The following is an 18912-nucleotide window of genomic DNA, read 5'->3' as shown; positions in this document are numbered from 1 at the left end:
AGAGTCGGGGTTAGCAGATGATATTATCCTTTTTATCCTCTTTCACCCTAAAACAACTTGCCAGTTCCCTGTGGCGCCCGCCCGGGCCCAGGGCCACACTGGGACTCGGACCGCGAACGTCAGCATTGGGACGCAGGTGGATCGAGACCGCTTCTCCACCCGTTGGGCACACCTGAAAAACCGCTTTGCCAGGTTGTCGTGTCAGGCCTAATGATATTTCACGAATGCTTCCTGGTTGTTTTTTTTTCAGCAGTTAGCAAATTCCCGCAGGTCACTGAAGGCCCACGTCCCCGGACACGACATGGATACACAGTTTCTCTATGACCTTTTAGGGTAAGACTATGGTTTCACTATATTATACACTTTAATTTAGAAGTTTAACCTTTGAACCCTCATCAACTAATCCACATTTTTGGTCATGTAATGCCTTTTAAATGTATTGTTTGTGTTAATTGACGTAGCTTTGGATAAAAATGGTAGCTTGTCAAGTGCAGCAGAACATGTAGCATAGCGGTCTATTCCGTTGCCTACCAACATGGGGATCGCCAGTTTGAATCCCTACAGATACAATTGGCTGGCCGTGTCTGTGGGTGGGAAGCTGGATGTAGGTATGTGTCCTGGTCGCTGCACTAGCGCCTCCTCTGGTCGGTCGGGGCACCTGTTCGTGGGGGAGGGGGAACTGGGGGGGAAAGCATGATCCTCCCACATGCTACATCCCCCTGGCGAAACTCACTGTCAGGTGAAAAGAAGCAGCTGGCGACTCCACATGTATCGGAGGAGGAGACACGTGGTAGTCTGCAGCCCCCCCCCCCCCCCGGATCGGCAGAGGGGATGGGGCAGTGACTGGGACAGCTCAGAAGAGTAGAGTAATTGGCTGAATACAATTGGGGGACGGGGGACCCCCCCTCCACAAAAAAGGTACTCTGTTCCAGAATTGATCTACATGTAAGAGCCCAGACTAGCTACCTTTAGGGCCTGATTGAAGCCCTCAACCATGTGGATCCATTGAGCAGTTTGCTTGGAAAACTGGCTGGCCTGCACGTGAAGGGTCTTCACCTCAGGGTCCAGCTTGCGTTGATTTGACCGGGACGGCTCAGAAGAGTGGGGTAATTGGCCAAATGCAAATGGGGAGAAAAAAAAGGGGGGGGGACATCCTTGATAAATACAATAGACATGAAAACATCTGAATTCTAGATCAGCTCTCACATTTCCAGTTTAACTATTGTTGTTTTTCCATCCGAAACAGGGAGAATGCGGTTATGTACCTCACTGGGAGCTGCGTGGTGCTTGGGATACTTGTGTGGCTGTATCGGGACAGCATGGAGATTGAGAACATAACTGAGAAGTATGTCTTCGTGACCGGCTGTGACTCCGGCTTCGGGAACCTGCTGTGCAGAAAGCTCGACCGTAAAGGTTTCCGCGTGCTGGCCGGCTGTCTGACAGAGAAGGGAGCGGACGACCTGAAGAGGGTGGCCGGGCCCTACTTGAAGACCACCCTGCTGGACGTGACCAGTCAGGACAGCATCCAGAAAGCCATGGAGTGGACCAAGAAGGAGGTCGGCGACAAGGGTGAGATAATACGCGGCGTCTAAACTTGCGGAGGTGTTTTATCTTGTTTTAAGTCTCATATGCACATTTCAAGATACTGATGGTGGAATTTTCTTACCCCCGCTGTCAGATAATATTGCTCATTTCAATGAAGTGTACTTGTCTCATGATTACAAGACTTATGAGGAATTTTCACCGAACAGGAAAAGAAATCTTAGTCTTTCTTTTTTACAGTTAATGTCTTGAAACAAGTTCTGTTATCATGAAATAAGTGCACTTTCTTGCAACAAGTAGAGGTGGAATAAGTACTGAAACCAACTACTTTAAAGTTACTTTTACACGTTTTCGGTGGGTGTTGGACTCCGCCAAGGTTGTCCCTTGTCTCCGATTCTGTTTGTGATATTCATTGACAGGATCTCAAGGCGCAGCCTAGGTGAGGAGTGTGTCCATTTTGGGAACCTCAGACTTGCATCTCTGCTCTTTGCAAATGATGTAGTTTTGTTGGCTTCATCAGAACATGACCTCCACCGTGCACTGGGGTGGTGTGCAGCTGAGTGTGAAATGGCCGGGATGAGAGTCGGCACCTCCAAATCTGAGGCCATGGTTCTCTACCGGAAAATGGTGGATTCTTCCCTCTGGGTTGGGGATGAGTTGTTGCCTCAAGTGAAGGAGTTCAAGTCTCTAGGGGTCTTGTTCATGAGTGAGGGTTGGATGGAGTGAGAGATTGACAGGTGGGTTGGAGCAGCATCAGCAGTAATGCGGACGTTGTACTGGACCGTTGTGGTGAAGAGGGAGCTGAGCCGGAAGGCAAAGCTCTCAATTTACCAGTCAGTCTTCATTCCAACCCTCACCTATGGTCATGAGCTTTGGGTAGTGACCGAAAGGGTGAGATCGCGGATACAAGTGGCTGAAATTAGCTTCCTCCGTCTGGGCTCAGCCTTAGCGATAGGGTGAGGAGCTTGGACATCCGGAGGGAGCTCAGAGTAGAGCCTCTGCTCCTTCACGTCGAAAGGAGCCAGTTTGGTTCGGGCATCTGATTAGGATGCCTCCCAGGCGCCTTCCTTTGGATGTTTTCCAGGCATATCCAACTGGGAGGTGACCCCGGGGTAGACCCAGAACTCGCTGGAGGGACTACATATCCAATCTGGCCTGGGACCGCCTTGGGATCCCCCAAGAGGAGCTGGAGGGCGTTGCTGGGGGGAGGGATGTCTGGAGTGCCCTACTTAGCTTGCTGCCACCGCGACCCGACCCCGGAGAAGCAGCTGATGATGAGATGAGATGAGATGAGTTGAGATGAGTTGAGATGAGATGAGAGGAGAGGAGAGGAGAGGAGAGGAGAGGAGAGGAGAGGAGAGGAGAGGAGAGGAGAGGAGAGGAGAGGAGAGGAGAGGAGAGGAGAGGAGACTTCCTACTTTACTGGTCATTTACTTGAGTATGAGTAAAAGCATTGATAAAGAAAATTACTCAAGTAAGACAAAACTACTTGAGTAATTGCTTTGTGAGTTACTTTTGCTCTTTTATTGTCTACAAAAACACAGTTGTAGCTGTAAAAATATGGAAATATTCTTTAGTAAACATTGCCGATATCACTGGAAACAACGTGGACAAACACACTGTATGAACAAACCAAATTTATTTTAGAAATGTAAATCTCCCAAAAAAAACAGTATCACTAACACATTCAAACAATTTCTTCCTTTAGCCATATATTCTTACTTTGCAAGAGTTGTTGATATAAAAATAGCAAAGTAAGATAATTTGTTATAAATCAACTCGAAGTAAAAGTACTATGATTTTTGTTATACTCAAAAAAGTACCCTTAAAGGGAAAAATTTACTCAAGTACTGTGACATGAGTAGTTGTAATTTATTACTTTCCACGTCTGGAAACAAGCAATAATATCTGCCAGTGGGGTAAAAAAAATGTCATAAGCAATTTCTTGAAATAAGCATAGATGACTTAAAACCAGATTAAATCCCTTGATAATGTGAATTGTAGTCACACTCTACTACTACTACTACTACTACTACTACTACTACTATTTTTGGCTGCTCCCGTTAGGGGTCGCCACAGCAGATCATCTGTTTCCATTTCTTCCTGTCCTCTGCATCTTCCTCTGTCACACCAGCCACCTACATGTTTTCCCTCACCACATCCATAAACCTCCTCTTTGGCCTTCCTCTTTTCCTCTTCCCTGGCAGCTCCATATTCAGCATCCTTCTCCCAGTATACCCAGCATCTCTCCTCCACACATGTCCAAACCATCTCAATCTTGCCTCTCTTGCTTTGTCTCCAAACCGTCCATCCTGAGCTGTCCCTCTAATATACTCGTTCCTAATCCTGTCCTTCTTCATCACTCCCGATGAAAAGCTTAGCATTTTCAACTCTGCCACCTCTGAATTGTGGTCACACTCACCAATTAAATTATCAAAGAAAGTTTTGTAATACCCCATAGACACAATATCATAATTAGAAAATAGTTATTTACACTTACATATATCTATGCAAGAAACAACATACAGGAAATTAAGCTGTTAAACATCCGGTGGTAACAATCAATAAAATAGACCTGCAAATTGTTTGTTGGAATGGTCTCAGGTCACATTCAGCATATAAACCACGAGGAGTAAGTGTGTAACCAAAATGAATCCATGTAGGCCTCCCTTTTGCAAATTTCTTAACAGTCTGCCCCTCACGTGTGCGCTTCTTCACTTTGTCTTGAAGGGCTGTGGGGTATCGTCAACAATGCCGGGCGCTCGCTGCCCATGGGTCCGTCAGAGTGGATGAGGATCGAGGACTTCCATAGCACGTTGCAAGTGAACATGAACGGGGTGATTAGCATGACAATGACCTTCCTGCCGCTCATCAAGCAGGCCCACGGGCGTATCGTTAACGTGGCATCGGTGCTGGGCAGAGTGGCTGCAAACGGCGGTGGATACTGCATCTCCAAGTTCGCCGTGGAGTCTTTCTCCGACTGCCTCAGGTGCACCTACGCTTTTCCTCATACATGTCAGTAGCAAGCCTGCGGGCAGATGGAAATGTCACCCTAACAAGCAATTCTGGTGTTTTCTGCCCTGTAGGAGGGACATAAACTACTTTGGGGTCAGGGTGTGCATCATCGAGCCGGGGTTCTTTAAGACTGCAGTGACAAGCCTCGAACCCCTGGAGAGAGAGCTGCGTCGCTTGTGGAACCAGCTGACCCCTGAAGTACAAGCTAGCTATGGGGACAAGTACCTTGACAATTGTAAGTGGAAAACATCACACTGTGAAAGAGTAACCAAACCCGAAACCATTTTAGTGAGTTTGCTGACATCTACAGGTCAAACGCCATCTAAAGGTTAGAAACATGGCAGGCTGGTCTTTGTACTCTGCATTGTTAGCATAGCGGGGTAAGCACAGCTGCAGCTAATAACATTATTGTTGGGCCTTTATTAACAGATTATTGACCGACCCCGTGGGCGTCCGGGTGACATGGCGGTCTAGTCTGTTGCCTACCAGCACAGGGATCGCTGGTTCAAATCCCCGTGCTACCCCCGGCTTGGTCGGGCGTCCCTACAGACACAATCGGCCATGTCTGTGGGTGGGAAGCCGGATGTGGGTATGTGTCCTGGTTGCTGTACTAGCGCCTCCTCTGGTCGGTCGGGACGCCCGTTCAGGGGGGAGGGGGAACTGGGGGGAATAGCGTGATCCTCCCACGCGCTACATCCCCCCGGTGAAACTCCTCACTGTCAGGTGAAAAGAAGTGGCTGGCGACTCCACATGTATGGGAGGAGGCATGTGGTAGTCTGCAGCCCTCCCCGGATCAGCAGAGGGGGTGGAGCAGCGACCGGGATGGCTCGGAAGACTGGGATCATTGGCCAAATTCAGTTGGGGAGAAAAAGGTGGAAAAAAAATTACAGACCCCATTATTAGCTACATAGCAAATGTTACGCAAATGTTTGAGATTTTTACTTGATAAGTGTCTCAATCACTTAATCGATTACCAAACTTATCATTGATATGATTGTTCTGTTGAACGGCTAATCAATTAATTGACTAATCATTTCCGCGCTACTATCAAGTCAACTTAGATTCCAAAACAGCGGCGAGAAGATGCAAAGCTAGTTTGCACCAAAGTTCTCTACAAAGCTCCAGCGGCGTGTCCAGGGAGCGGCCCGGGGTGGTATGTGCCACCCCTAGAATCTGATTGGTCACTCCAGGTGCCACCCCTATGATTGGCTATCTGCCCAGTCAGAGGTGGGTCCCACTTTGAACTCTTTGAGGAGTCAACCGAACCTTCTCTATAGGCGCAATTCAGTCTTAAACCTGAGAGACTGTAATGCGCCAGAGTAGTGTCTAGGCTGCCAAAAACCCCAGAGATGTGGAGCGGTCAGTAAATATTTGCTTCCTTGCTGCCGAGAGATATAGTTGCTCTCTACAACATCCTCGAAGGGTGAGGAAGGGGTCAAGCCGCCGGCGCACGGCTCCTTGGAGAAGTTGAAAACCTCCGTCAACCACACGTCAGGAAGTCTGCAGAGGCGACACGTGTTCGCTGGTCTTGTCGCTGACTGATGCAGAAAAAGCCCAAATGGGTGCGCAAATATTCACCAGAACGCAGGAAATTAAGTGTTTGGCCCCAGATCCCCCGCCCCAGATCCCCCGCTTCAGGCCACCCCTGCGTAAGCCGGTGCCCCACTTGGGCCACCCCACTCAAAAAAGGGGTCTGGACACGCCCCTGCAAAGCTCGAGAGTTTAAAAGAGAATGAGGCGGTGCGGGCACCAATAAAGGCAGTGGAAAATGAAATGTGGCGTTTTGAATACTGAAAACAAACCTGCTTACTGGCTTTCATCGGCAGACATCAAGGTCCAGCGTTTGATCATGAACGCCGTCTGTGACTCGGACCTGACCAAGGTGACCAGCTGCATGGAGCATGCTCTGACCGCCGCCCACCCGCGCACCCGCTACAGCGCCGGCTGGGACGCCAAGCTCCTCTGGATCCCCCTGTCCTACATGCCGTCCTTTGTGGTCGATATCGGGCTGAAGTTGGTGCTGCCACGTCCTTCGAAGAGTGTGTGATGTGAGGAAAGGGAGTTGGGGGGGTGGGGGGGGGGCGGGGAGACACACACATATACACACACACACACACACACACACAGTGATTATGAGTTGGAACAAACACATAAAGGTCTGTTTTCTGTTATTGTGGGTTGATGCCATTTTTTTTAAAGGACCCTATGCCTATAAATACTGTCTGCTACTCGTCCATATTCACCAAGGAATGATCCAACTCAACGGTTGTTGTTCCAGATGCATGAAAACTGATCTGTAAAAGTAAATTGTGTGTGTGTGTGTGTGGACCATATGAAGAAAAGGTGGAATCTTGTATATTTAAACGTCTGTTTGTTGACTCTGCAATGTTGTGCCCTTGGCGGGAATATTTATTTTCCATAACGCGGTGCAGTTTTTCCCAATAGGCAAACCATTGAAGGCAAAATAAATGTGATTTTGGATTTCACCTTCAGGAAATGTGCCTTTAAGAATAAATATGGAGAAGAAAAAGGCTTGTCTCTATGTAACGTGTCTCTCCGGCGCACTGCTATTTTAATGGTCTACCTTGAGCGAACAGTAAAGACACAGTACAGAACGTCTGCAGCTCAGATACACTACATGGACACCCGAACATCACACCCATATGTGCTTGTTGAACATCTCATTCTGCAGTCATGGGCGTTAATATGGAGTCCCCCATTCAGCCACAAGAGCATTAGTGAGGTCGGGCACTGGTGTTAGGGTGGAGGCCTGGCCCATAGTCGGCCTTCCAATTGATCCAATGGTATTGGATGAGGCGGCACAGCGGTGCAGTGGTTAGTGCGGTCGCCTCAAAGGAAGAAGGTTCTGGGTTCGAGCCCTGGGGCTCCAAGTCCAACCTTGGGGGTCATCCCGGGTCGTCCTCTGTGTGGAGTTTGCATGTTCTCCCCGTGTCTGCGTGGGGTTTCCTCCGGGTGCTCCGGTTTCCTACCACGGTCCGAAGACATGTAGGTCAGGTGAATCAGTCATACTAAGTTGCCCCTAGGTGTGAATGTGTGTGTGTGTGTGTGATGGCCTGGTGGCCTGTCCAGGGTGTCTCCCCGCCTGCCGCCCAATGACTGCTGGGATAGGCTCCAGCATCCCCACGACCCTGAGAGCAGGATAAGCGGTCCAGATAACGGATGGATGGATGGATGGATGGATGGATGGATGGATGGATGGTATTGGAAGAGCAATTTTTTCTCGCTGTGCTTCATCACTCGGCAGTCTCCTGCTGTGGTCTTGTGTGGCCTACCACTTCACAGCTGAACCGTTGTGTGTTGTTGTTGCTCCGAGACATTTCCGCTTCAAAATAACAGACTAACAGTTGACCGGTGCAGATCTAGCAGGGCAGAAATTTGACCAACTGACCCGTTGGAAAGGTGGCATCCTATGACAGACATGTCGAAAGTCACCGAGCTCTTCAGAATAGCGGCATTTCCACCGCAGGAACTTTCCCCCGGAACTGGGGAACCTTTTGTGGAACTCAGTGTTTCCACTGAAGGGACCAGGGTCTAAATGAAGTTCCCGGGACATTATTTTACACAGTCCCTGCTCGGGGGATTCTATTCTTGAAACTTGGTACCAGCATGCTTCTCCATTTCTCAGGCGTCTTCTCTCTTTCCAAGATTGTGTTAAACAATCTGGTTTAAAATCCCCACTGCCATCTCTCCTGAACACCTCCATGCCTCCACAGGTACGTCATCTGGACCAACCGCCTTTCCACTCTTCATCCTCTTCATAGCTGCCCTCACTTCCTCCTTGCTAATCACCGCACTTCCTGATTCACTGTCCCCACATCATCCAACCTTCTCTCTCTCTCGTTTTCTCCATTCATCAGCCCCTCAAAGTATTCCAGCCACCTTCTCAATACACTCTCCTCGCTCGTCAGCACATTTCCATCTCTATCCTTCATAACCCTAACCTGCTGTACATCCTTCCCAGCTCGGTCCTTCTGTCTAGCCAATCGGTACAAGTCCCTTTCTCCTTCCTTAGTGTCCAACCTGTCATACAACTCACCATACGCCTTTTCCTTTGCCTTCACCACCTCTCTCTTCGCTTTACGCCACATCTCCTTGTACTCCTGTCTACTTCCTTCATCTCTCTGACTATTCCACTTCCTCTTTGCCAACCTCTTCCTCTGTATACTTTCCTGTACTTCCTCATTCCACCACCAGGTGTCCTTGTCTTACCTCCCCTTCCACTTTCCTCCACACTTATACGTCACCCTGTGTTCCTCCCTTTTCTTGAAATACACATTCAGCACAGCCCTTTCCATCCTTCTCGCAAAATCCACCACCATCTGTCCTTCCACATTTCTCTCCTTGACACCATACCTACCCATCACCTCCTCATCACCTCTGTTCCATTCATCAGCACGCCCACTGAAGTCCGCTCCAATCACCACTCTCTCCTCCTTGGGTACCCTCTCCACCACGTCATCCAACTCACTCCAGAATTCTTCTTCCTCTTCCATCTCACACCCAACTTGCGGGTCACATGTGCTGATAACATTCAGCAGTACACCATCGATTTCCAGCTTCATACTCATCATTCTGTCCGACACTCTCTTCACCTCCAGCACACTATTGACCCACTCTGCTCCTGGCCTAACTCCCCTTCCACCTGGTCTCTTGAACACACAGTATACCTACCTTCCTTCTCTCCATCATGTCAGCCAGCTCTCTCCCTTTACCAGTCATAGTGCCAACAGTCAAAGTTCCAGCTCTCACCTCCACACCCTTACCCTTCCTTCTCTCCCACTGCCCCTGGACATGCCTTCCCCCTCTCCCTCTCCTTCGCCCAACGGTAGCATAGTTCCCACCGCCAACAGTACCAGTGGCAGTCATTGCTAACCCGGGCCTCGACCGATCCGGTATGTAAATCTTATTTATGATCCGCATACTTGATTTGGGCGGCACGGTGGCGCAGCGGTTAGCATGGTCGCCTCACAGCAAGAAGGTTCTGGGTTCACAAATATTTCTCAATAATACTCTTGATAAAAACGGCCTTTGGAGCTCTGTGGCAATGCCACCCAACCTCAGTCTTTCGTTGTTCTCACGGTCATTCAGTTATTTTTGATTAAGGAGAAGAAACAGAATTAGGAGGCAGAGAAAACTGAGACGTGCTGCCGTAAAACAGCCGTTGCCTTTTCACCGGTCAGCGGACTGATTTGTCTGATGTTCGGGGGTCTTCGGACGGCGGCGGAAACGCAGGCAACACTGGGCCGAAGTAACCTTTTCGTTCCGTGAAAAGTAGTTCTTGGGACTAAATGTTCCGGGTACTTTGGGTGACCTGTTATGACCCATTCTACTGCCAATGTCTATCTCTGGAGTCCTCATAGCAGTATGTTTGATCTCCAGCAACAGATGTGGATGAAATAGCCCAGATCCCTCATTAGATGGGTTGTACACATTTGGCCCTATAATTTAAGTTTAGCTTACGACTTCAGATGAGCGAAACAGCTAAAGAAGCAACTGAAAGGTGATGCTGCATCAACTAGTGCACTGAAACGGATTCCACCAAGTCTGCCCCTGACATCAGAATGACCCCGGCTGACTGACCAAGTGTTGGGCAGAGAAGGCAGAAGCGACGAGGAGTGGCTAATGTAATAGCTTTACATACAGTTTTGCTTTCACGGGGGAGAGAGTATTCTGAAATTATTATTTTGGCCAAATGGACTGACTGACAGACTGACTGGAATAGATTAATGGACAGACACACAGATAGACAGACAGACAGACAGACAGACAGATAGACAGACAGACAGATAGATAGATAGATAGATAGATAGATAGATAGATAGATAGATAGATAGATAGATAGATAGATAGATAGATAGATAGATAGATAGATAGATAGATAGATAGATAGATAGATAGATAGATAGAGAGAGAGAGAGAGAGAGAGAGAGAGAGAGAGAGAGAGAGAGAGAGAGAGAGAGAGAGAGAGAGAGAGAGAGAGAGAGAGAGAGAGAGAGAGAGAGAGAGAGAGAGATGGTGAACACACAGATAGATAGATAGATAGATAGATAGATAGATAGATAGATAGATAGATAGATAGATAGATAGATAGATAGATAGATAGATAGATAGATAGATAGATAGATAGATAGACAGATTGATCGATTGATTGATTGAGTTTCATCAATAAGAGTGATTCCAAGATTTGACAAGTTTGCGTAAGTTTAGCACCAAATGTTGGCAGCTGTTAGAAAAGTGTCATTGATACAACTGATTGAAAAGGTAATCAACTTCTTAACTCCGGCAGGACAGCTTTTATTGTAGCGCCGAGAAGAGGAGGAGGCGTGCACGTTTCTGTTTGTGTGTGTGTGTGTGTGTGTGTGTGTGTGTGTGTGTGTGTGTGTGTGTGTGTGTGTGTGTGTGTGTGTGTGTGTGTTGTGTGTATGCACGCATAAATTGACTTTTCAAATCAATTTACCCAGAGGAGACTGGGAATGTGTCCACCTTTGAACCCTCGAACTCGATCGTTTGAACCACATGGCGTCTAAGGAGCCACTCGTACCCCTGGCCAGCTTCAAAACCCCATTAATCCACTGTAGGACCGCTGTAGGACCACTGTAGGACCGCTATAGGACCACTGTAGGACCACTGTAGGACCACTGTAGGACCACTGTAGGACAGTCTGGAAAAAAATGGAGGTCCTGCAGTGGATTCATAGGTTTTTGAAGTTGGTCGGGGGCGCTCCTGGGGGTCGTAATAGAGGGTATACGACCTATGTGGTCGTATGGGTTGGAGGACTTGTAGACTTTTTTCAAGTGGCAAAATGAGCAGGGGCTGTCTAAGTACATGCAAGTTTAAATCTAATATTTATGAAGCACTTGTGGCTTCACAAGAAAAGAAAAAAAAAGAGTCGAGGCTACAGTCAGTGTAGGTTAAATGACACAAGGTGGCGCTAGAAATTCACCCAACTGTAGAGAGAAACCTGGAAAATCATCATCGACAAGAGAAGCGTGTTTGTTCCTCGTTCATCCGGGTTAATCTATGGATTTTATTACTGCTCCGTATCTTCTTTCATTCTTTTTACCAAAACGTCACACAAATGTTATGTTTATAAAGAAGCTGCTGCGAGCTGACACTTGGAAGGCTGAGAAATATCTGACTTGAAGAAATGCCTTTTTAATATACATCACCCTGCTTGTTTTTGTTTAATCTAATTTATATAAAAATATCAATTTTATATTTTTGCTATTACTGTTTAGGCGTTCTGAAATGTGCAGAATTTCCTGAGAGTGAGCTGCATGGTATGTCAATGACGTGCAGAAGTCCCAGCTGTTTGTACTGCAGTGGCGGCTGGCCAGTAGAGGGCGCTGGTGCGCCGCCCCTTTCAAACATCAAAACATGAAATCTACTTAAACATACGAAATATAATTTAGTTGTATGATGAAAATAATGATGAAATAAAAGTGTTTTCAGTCTGTGAGCGCCTGACAGCAGCAGTAAATATTGGTTCAAATGGTATTTGGTTGGTTTCTGTCTGAATACATATACTTCCTGTCTGAATACATATACTTCCTGTCTGAATACATATACTTCCTGGGTGAGGGGCGCCGGCCAGACGATACCTTATGTAAACCCTCAAACTTGTGGCGAGCAGGTGACCCGAGGCTGCTGTCTGATTGGTTTCTTCAGATTTTCCAGGGGGCGCACTTCTGTGCTGCCCCAGACACGCCCACTTTCATTGGCAGCGAATGGCTTGTTTGCAGTCACGTGATCCTGATGACGCGCGAGATTCAGATGGAGGGCAGGAAGTGAAAAGCAGGATGGACGAGATGGAGCTAGTTTAGCCCGAACTGTGCCAGTTTAGACGATATTATGAGAGAAAGGTGTAAACAGGAAGTAAGACATGTTGGACATGATCCTTATGTTATGGGGAGTGATTTTTTTTGACGAGGTGGTCACTGCACACACGCGCGTTACCCGACTCCGCTCCTCCCAACCGCGTTTCCGGCGTTTTCGGTCAATTTCTCCCCCCATGAACAACAACTTTCGGTACTCAATAAAAACTCCTTGTCGTTTCTCAGTTAATGACGTTAAACATAGGCATTTCGAAAGTTTGTGATTGCGCTTCGGATGTAGAAAATCACTTCCTGCCCTCCATCTGTAGTTCGTGACGTCATGTGTTTTGATCATGTTCACACCCACCACGACGCCTCGTCTCGACTGTCAATCATCCGCCGTCATCCACGAACCCTGATAAAATGTATCGGCTACATTGTCCTTCTTAATAACTCTGTGACTGTGTGGACATTAAAGCAGCTGTCAGGTGTGCTGCGCCAAGGTCAACTGCGACCCCCCCCAATTTTTTTTAGCACCAGCCGCCACTGTTGTGGTGCTGTGTAACAAAAAAAAAATGACGGAGAAATGAATTTGCGTTTGCTTTGCAACCGCAGCACATGTATTCAAAAATCAAAGACACTCCTGGCATTTTCCATATATTCCCTTTTGTAATTTCGCGCGCGGTTTAAGGTGTTAATAACACGCCGAGCGCGTTATTGCGCAATAGCGCAAAGGCGAATTGGGTAACACTTCAGTATGGGGAACATAAAAAAACTTAATTACTAGTGAATTAGTAATGATCAAGATGTCACTTTAGTATGGGGAACATATTCTAAGTAACAAAACCTTAATTTAGAGTAATTTAACACTATGAACACTTGCAGTTTTGTGTTTTGTTATGTAAGAACAGAGCATATTCATTAAGTGTTAGTAAGGGAGAATAACTCTTCTTGTGGTACTACCACCTTATAAAGGCCATACTAAGCAAAGCATATTGAGATGGTACTACTAATAAGCAATACTTCTGAGGTTATAGAGGGAAAACTCATAGTTAATGGCTTACTGGTTGTATAATAAGGCCATGCAGAATAAGGCATTAATGAGTACGTAATAATGACCAATTAAGAGCCAATATGTTGCTAATTTGCATGCTAATAAGCACCTAATTAATGGTGACTACGTTCCCCATACTAAAGTGTTACCGCGAATTTTTACTGAAGATTAATAAGCATACATTTTTTTTTACTTTTTAATAAACTTAACTGCACAATATTGACGTGTACAAATACAGCAAGACATGCGCTCCCCAAAATGGCACAGCAAGAAAGGACCCTGAGTAGCAAATCTAGTAGGGGTTATGAAAATGAGAAAACAACCCAGGCAAACAAACACGTGGAGAGAAAGAAAACAAACAAAAGAAACAAGTGACGTCACTCCTCTTTGAAAACGTCCTTGTACAGCTTAATTGTGTCGTTACTTTCTTTTCTTTCTTGTGTCACGGCAGGTCAAGAGTTTTAATATGTCCTTTGAAATTCGCGTGAGAAACCAGTAAAATTGGGGGGGGGGTAAACTTTGTAAATCTGTGTTTATGAAAGTTGCCGTAGAAATGTAACAAAATAAGCGTAATATACTTACCAGTCACCGAGTTCGCACCACGTTCCAGTCCGCCGGTTACGGTGCCCAGCTTAAGCGACACGCCCTGCACGCCTTGTCGGAGATCCTGATTGGTTACTGTAACTGTCAATCAACGGACACGGCGGCCCGCTCTGCCGTAAAGATAACAACGAGAGGTTATACGGGGGCACTTCACCGCACAAGCTACACGGCGACCGTTAATTAAGAAGTCGAGTTAGCTTAGAGGGCTGTAACAGACGCGTCAACCAACTTTTTTGTCGTTGTTGTTTTTTTTTTTTTTTACTTGTCCCGCCTGAGCCGTCGAGCACTTTATAACCATGCACGGCGCGAAACTACTGCGTTGGACGAACTCGCTGTTGGCGGACCTGCTCGTCAAAGATGCGGCGACGTGTTTTCAGAGAGTCTCCTACCACAGCGCGCAGGGGCCGCGCGCGAAATCCTCCACGCGCCGCCGCCCGCTCACCGCTGATATGGACCACGCGCATCTGAAAATGTAAACTTTTTCCACACACGCGCGCGCGCGCGCGCGCACACACACACACACACACACTATATGGTCACTGTAATGATTCTTCACACAACGTAGTATAGATACTTATATAGCCTACTACTTATATATGCTATATATATGCTGTATATAATATAGATACTTATATAGCCTACTACTTATATAGCCTACTTATATATGCTATATATATGCTACATATAATATAGATACTTATATAGCCTACTACTTATATATGCTATATATAATATAGATACTTATATAGCCTACTACTTATATATGCTATATATATGTTATATATAATATAGATACTTATATAGCCTACTACTCATATATGCTATATGTATGCTGTATATAATATAGATACTTATATAACCTACTACTTATATATGCTATATATAATATAGATACTTATATAGCCTACTACTTATATATGCTATATATGCTGTATATAATATAGATACTTGTATAGCCTATTACTTATATATAATATAGACACTTATATAGCTACTACTTATATATGCTATATATATGCTATATATAATATAGATACTTATATAGCCTACTACTTATATATGCTATATATAATATAGATACCTGTATAGTCTACTACTTATATATAATATAGATACTTATATAGCCTACTACTTATATATGCTATATATATATATAATATAGATACTTATATAGCCTACTACTGCAATGCAATATTCAGATTGAAATGTACGCCAGTTGCTTCCAGTGTAGTGAATAAGCAGAATTAGGGTTCACTTAAATCACTTTTAGAAGTTCATTATGCTGTGTGACTCTTTCTCCTCCAAGAGGATACCCAGATAGCAGACACATTCGGGCCTAATCTGGGGCACTTTTGGTACTCGCGGCTCAGTCGCGGCACTGGCAACTGTTGCATGGGCCAGACATGGCCCAAATGTAGTGAACCGGGCTTGACTTGGGTTACAGCACATACTACGTGGGCCATGATGTGGCCCAAATTTAATGAGCCAGGCTTCACTTTAGTTTAAGGCACATGCTGTGTGAGCCAGAAGAGGCCCAAAAGGTGGACCTGTGGCTGAGTTGAGGCAGCCACACTCACCCCGGGTCAACACCAAATGCGGGCCGTAAGATAACTGCAGATGTGGGTCATATTTGGGCCACAGATTTTTTTGCTATCTGGGTAAGCTCACAGGACTGATACCATTCATATTTTAACGCCGGTTATCGTTTCACCACGGTTAACTCTTCACATTGACAGGAGCGTGCGAGCGAAGTCTCTGCGTACTGGGGTGGAGGATATGCTTTTCTACACCATCACAGAGGGGCGAGACCAGGTCCCCATCTCTCACTTCATGTCTGTGAGTCGCTGCTTCAACAACCCAAGTCTTCTGAACAGAGGATGACTTCCTCGGTCTCTTTATCTCTCTTCTCTCTTTTGTTTCCCAGACATGTAGTTTCATTATTATCAGAGGTGGAAACTGCAAATTGCTGCAAGGACTGATTTCTGTTATCAGTAAAATGAAATTGCAGTTTAGAAGAAGTACAGCGTGGCACAATTATATATATATGGAGTTCTGCTCCGTAAAATTCGACCCATCTGTGGTCCGTTATGTCGGTGGTTTTGGTTGACGGGAGCGTTTCGCAACGCCACACGTTATAGTTTGCAGTACTGTTTTTGACCCAATGCTCAATGTAGGCCCTGAGGAAATCCGGTCTTCAGCCCTCTGACCCCCGCCTCAAGGACTGCATGGAGAAACTCCGGCAGGCTGTGAAGTGCTCCGTCGGCGAGGTGGTGATGAACAGGGACCTCTTCAACAGGTGGGTCGGTGATGGGGGGGGGGGGGAGGGGGGACAAGTTCTTTTAAGTGATGTCTGACCAATTCAATCCAAACTGATGAATTTAACGCTTCATCAACGAGGTTTCCTTTGCTTGGATGGGAATACAGCATGTCAGAATCAGAGGCCGGATGGGGGTGTCCTGCTCGCTGCACTGGCGCCTCCCCTGCTCGGTCGGAGCACCCGTTCAGGGGGGAGGGGAGAAGTGGGAGGAATAGCGTGATCCTCCCACGCGCTACGTCCCCCTGGTGAAACTCCTCACGGTCAGGTGAAAAGAAGCGGCTGGCGACTCCACATGTATGGGAGGAGTCATGTGGTAGTCTGCAGCCCTCCCCGGGTCGGCAGAGGGGGGCGGAGCAGCGAAGTACAGTTGGGCAGAAAAAGGGGGGGAGGGGATCAGAATCAGTTTTACTGGCCAAGTGGGGTATGTCTTTGCAGAAATCTAACCCGGTCTAACAGAATCAAGTTTGTGTGTGTGTCCGCCAGTCGTGTAAAACAGCACTAGCCCACCAGTAGTTTTGTATTGTTTTAATGGAGACGTCACATTATTTGAGCAATCTTGCCCGAATACAAGAAGCTGATCTGTGTTGAGAGACCACAGAGAGCTCCTCTCTCCAAAGCTGAAACGATGCCAACCTTTCTCTGGCGCACACAGCTCATCAGTGTCACTTCTAGTTTCACCAACCAGTGACAATAAAGGAGAGGTGGGGCTCAGGGAAGGAAGCGAAAGCTAGAAGTATGATCCAGAAGGAAAGAGACTGTGCTGATCTACTCCTGTATTTTCCCAATGTGTGTGTGGTGTGTGGTGTGTGTCTGTGTGAGAGTCTATAAACGGCCAAACTAAAGCACTTGGGGCCTTGATTCTTTCTGGAGGTTATTGGGGGCACCTATAAAAAATAGCAGAAAATTAAAATTATGCATAATTAACTATGCATAAATATGCAAAATATGCATGTTTCTAAAAATGGCTAAAGACCACTTTTCTCGGCATTTCAGATGATTCTGAGCATCTTTGATTTTTTTTCACCTATATAAAAAAAATTTCTGGGACTTAGAAATGTTTTGGCATTATGCAAAATATATGCATTTTTGCATATATTATATATATGCATATATTATATATATATATGCATAATATGCAAAAATGCATATTATGATCCTCATTTTTTTTGGAGGTGGTAGGTATTGTTCCAGAGAGGACCAGAAAAATAGCAGAAAATTAAAATAATTATGCGTAATTATGCATAATTATGCAAAATATGAATTTTCTAAAAATGGCTAAAAACCACTTTTCTCAGCATTTCAGATGAATCTGAGCATTTGGGGGGAGGGAGTTGGAGTGGGGGGGGGGGTTAGGGGCAGGGGGAAGGCGGTTAGCTGGCAGGATGAAGAGGAGGGAGATTTAGACGGGTGGACAACCACACCGCTACATTGTAGCGGGGTTCTTCTAGTAATTCATATAATTTGTGCAACTTCAGGTATAATTTCATGGTGCTGCGCGCCCTCTAGTGGCCAGTGTTAATTTACATGAAGTCCGTTGCACCAGTCGTCATTTTAGTTTTTGCATAAGTGAAGGCTAGTGTACAGATCATGTGACAGGTAAAGGATAGGTGGAGCCTACCAACAGATCATGTGACAGGTAAAGGATAGGTGGAGCCTACCAACAGATCATGTGACAGGTAAAGGATAGGTGGAGCCTACCAACAGATCATGTGACAGGTAAAGGATAGGTGGAGCCTACCAACAGATCATGTGACAGGTAAAGGATAGGTGGAGCCTACCAACAGATCATGTGACAGGTAAAGGATAGGTGGAGCCTACCAACAGATCATGTGACAGGTAAAGGATTGGTGGAGCCTACCAACAGATAATGTGACAAGTAAAGGATAGGTGGAGCCTACCAACAGATCATGTGACAGGTAAAGGATAGGTGGAGTCTACCAACAGATCGTGTGACAGGTAAAGGATACGTGGAGCCTACCAACAGATCATTTGACAGGTAAAGGATAGGTGGAGGCTACCAACAGATCATGTGACGGGTAAAGGATAGGCGGAGCCTACCAACAGATCATGTGACAAACAACTGATATGGCCGCAACACATAGGCCCACTTTTTTTTTTACTTTTCAGGAATCGGGAACACTCGAAATATAATTTCCCCCAGCCCAAAGCAGTGCAACACAAAGACAAAAACACATCTAAAAACTACAAGAACACATATCAAACTACAAAAACAAAAAAAAATCACTGTCCGAGAGGATCAACGCCAGGATGACTGTCAGATCTGCCAGTCTGCATGGGTTAGCAGTTAGCTTAGCCTGCCCCGCTTCCACGTCCTGGTACACCGGACTCGGTGTTTCCTCCTCGGTCGCAGCTCCAGGCAAGGCCGTGGTCCCTGTGCCCACCGGAGGTGGCAGAGCAGGGCAGGCTCCCCCGGCTCTGATCTGACGACACCAAAAACACAGTCAACGCTAGGCGAGGCCGCCGCCAGACCGCCCTCGCTGTTATCGGAACTGCCGGTCTGCATGGGCTAGCCTGCCCATTACCTT

At 46.4% G+C, this 18912-nt stretch overlaps 2 protein-coding genes across 2 annotated transcripts in view; both read left to right on the top strand.

The window, feature by feature from the left end:
- The first annotated feature begins 1259 nt into the window (after window positions 1–1259).
- On the top strand, window positions 1260–6610 carry rdh5 (retinol dehydrogenase 5 (11-cis/9-cis)). Its single transcript, XM_056274561.1, has 4 exons — window positions 1260–1569; window positions 4273–4531; window positions 4629–4792; window positions 6384–6610. Exons 1-4 carry the CDS (start codon window positions 1260–1262, stop codon window positions 6602–6604), a joined length of 954 nt encoding a protein of 317 aa, XP_056130536.1. The 3' UTR covers window positions 6605–6610.
- Window positions 6611–14345: 7735 nt separating this feature from the next.
- Window positions 14346–18912, top strand: part of gls2b (glutaminase 2b (liver, mitochondrial)) — a 37701-nt gene continuing 33134 nt past the window's right edge. Inside the window, exons 1-3 of the mRNA XM_056301831.1 lie at window positions 14346–14521; window positions 15786–15885; window positions 16224–16345. Of these exons, the coding sequence (XP_056157806.1) occupies window positions 14346–14521; window positions 15786–15885; window positions 16224–16345 (398 nt within the window). The remainder of the gene's footprint in view (window positions 14522–15785; window positions 15886–16223; window positions 16346–18912) is intronic.

The sequence above is a fragment of the Lampris incognitus genome, chromosome 2 (genome assembly GCF_029633865.1).
Source record: "Lampris incognitus isolate fLamInc1 chromosome 2, fLamInc1.hap2, whole genome shotgun sequence".
Taxonomy (NCBI): Eukaryota; Metazoa; Chordata; class Actinopteri; order Lampriformes; family Lampridae; genus Lampris; species Lampris incognitus.
Note: the sequence above shows the minus strand (reverse complement) of the source record. Positions and strands in the feature narration are given on the sequence as shown.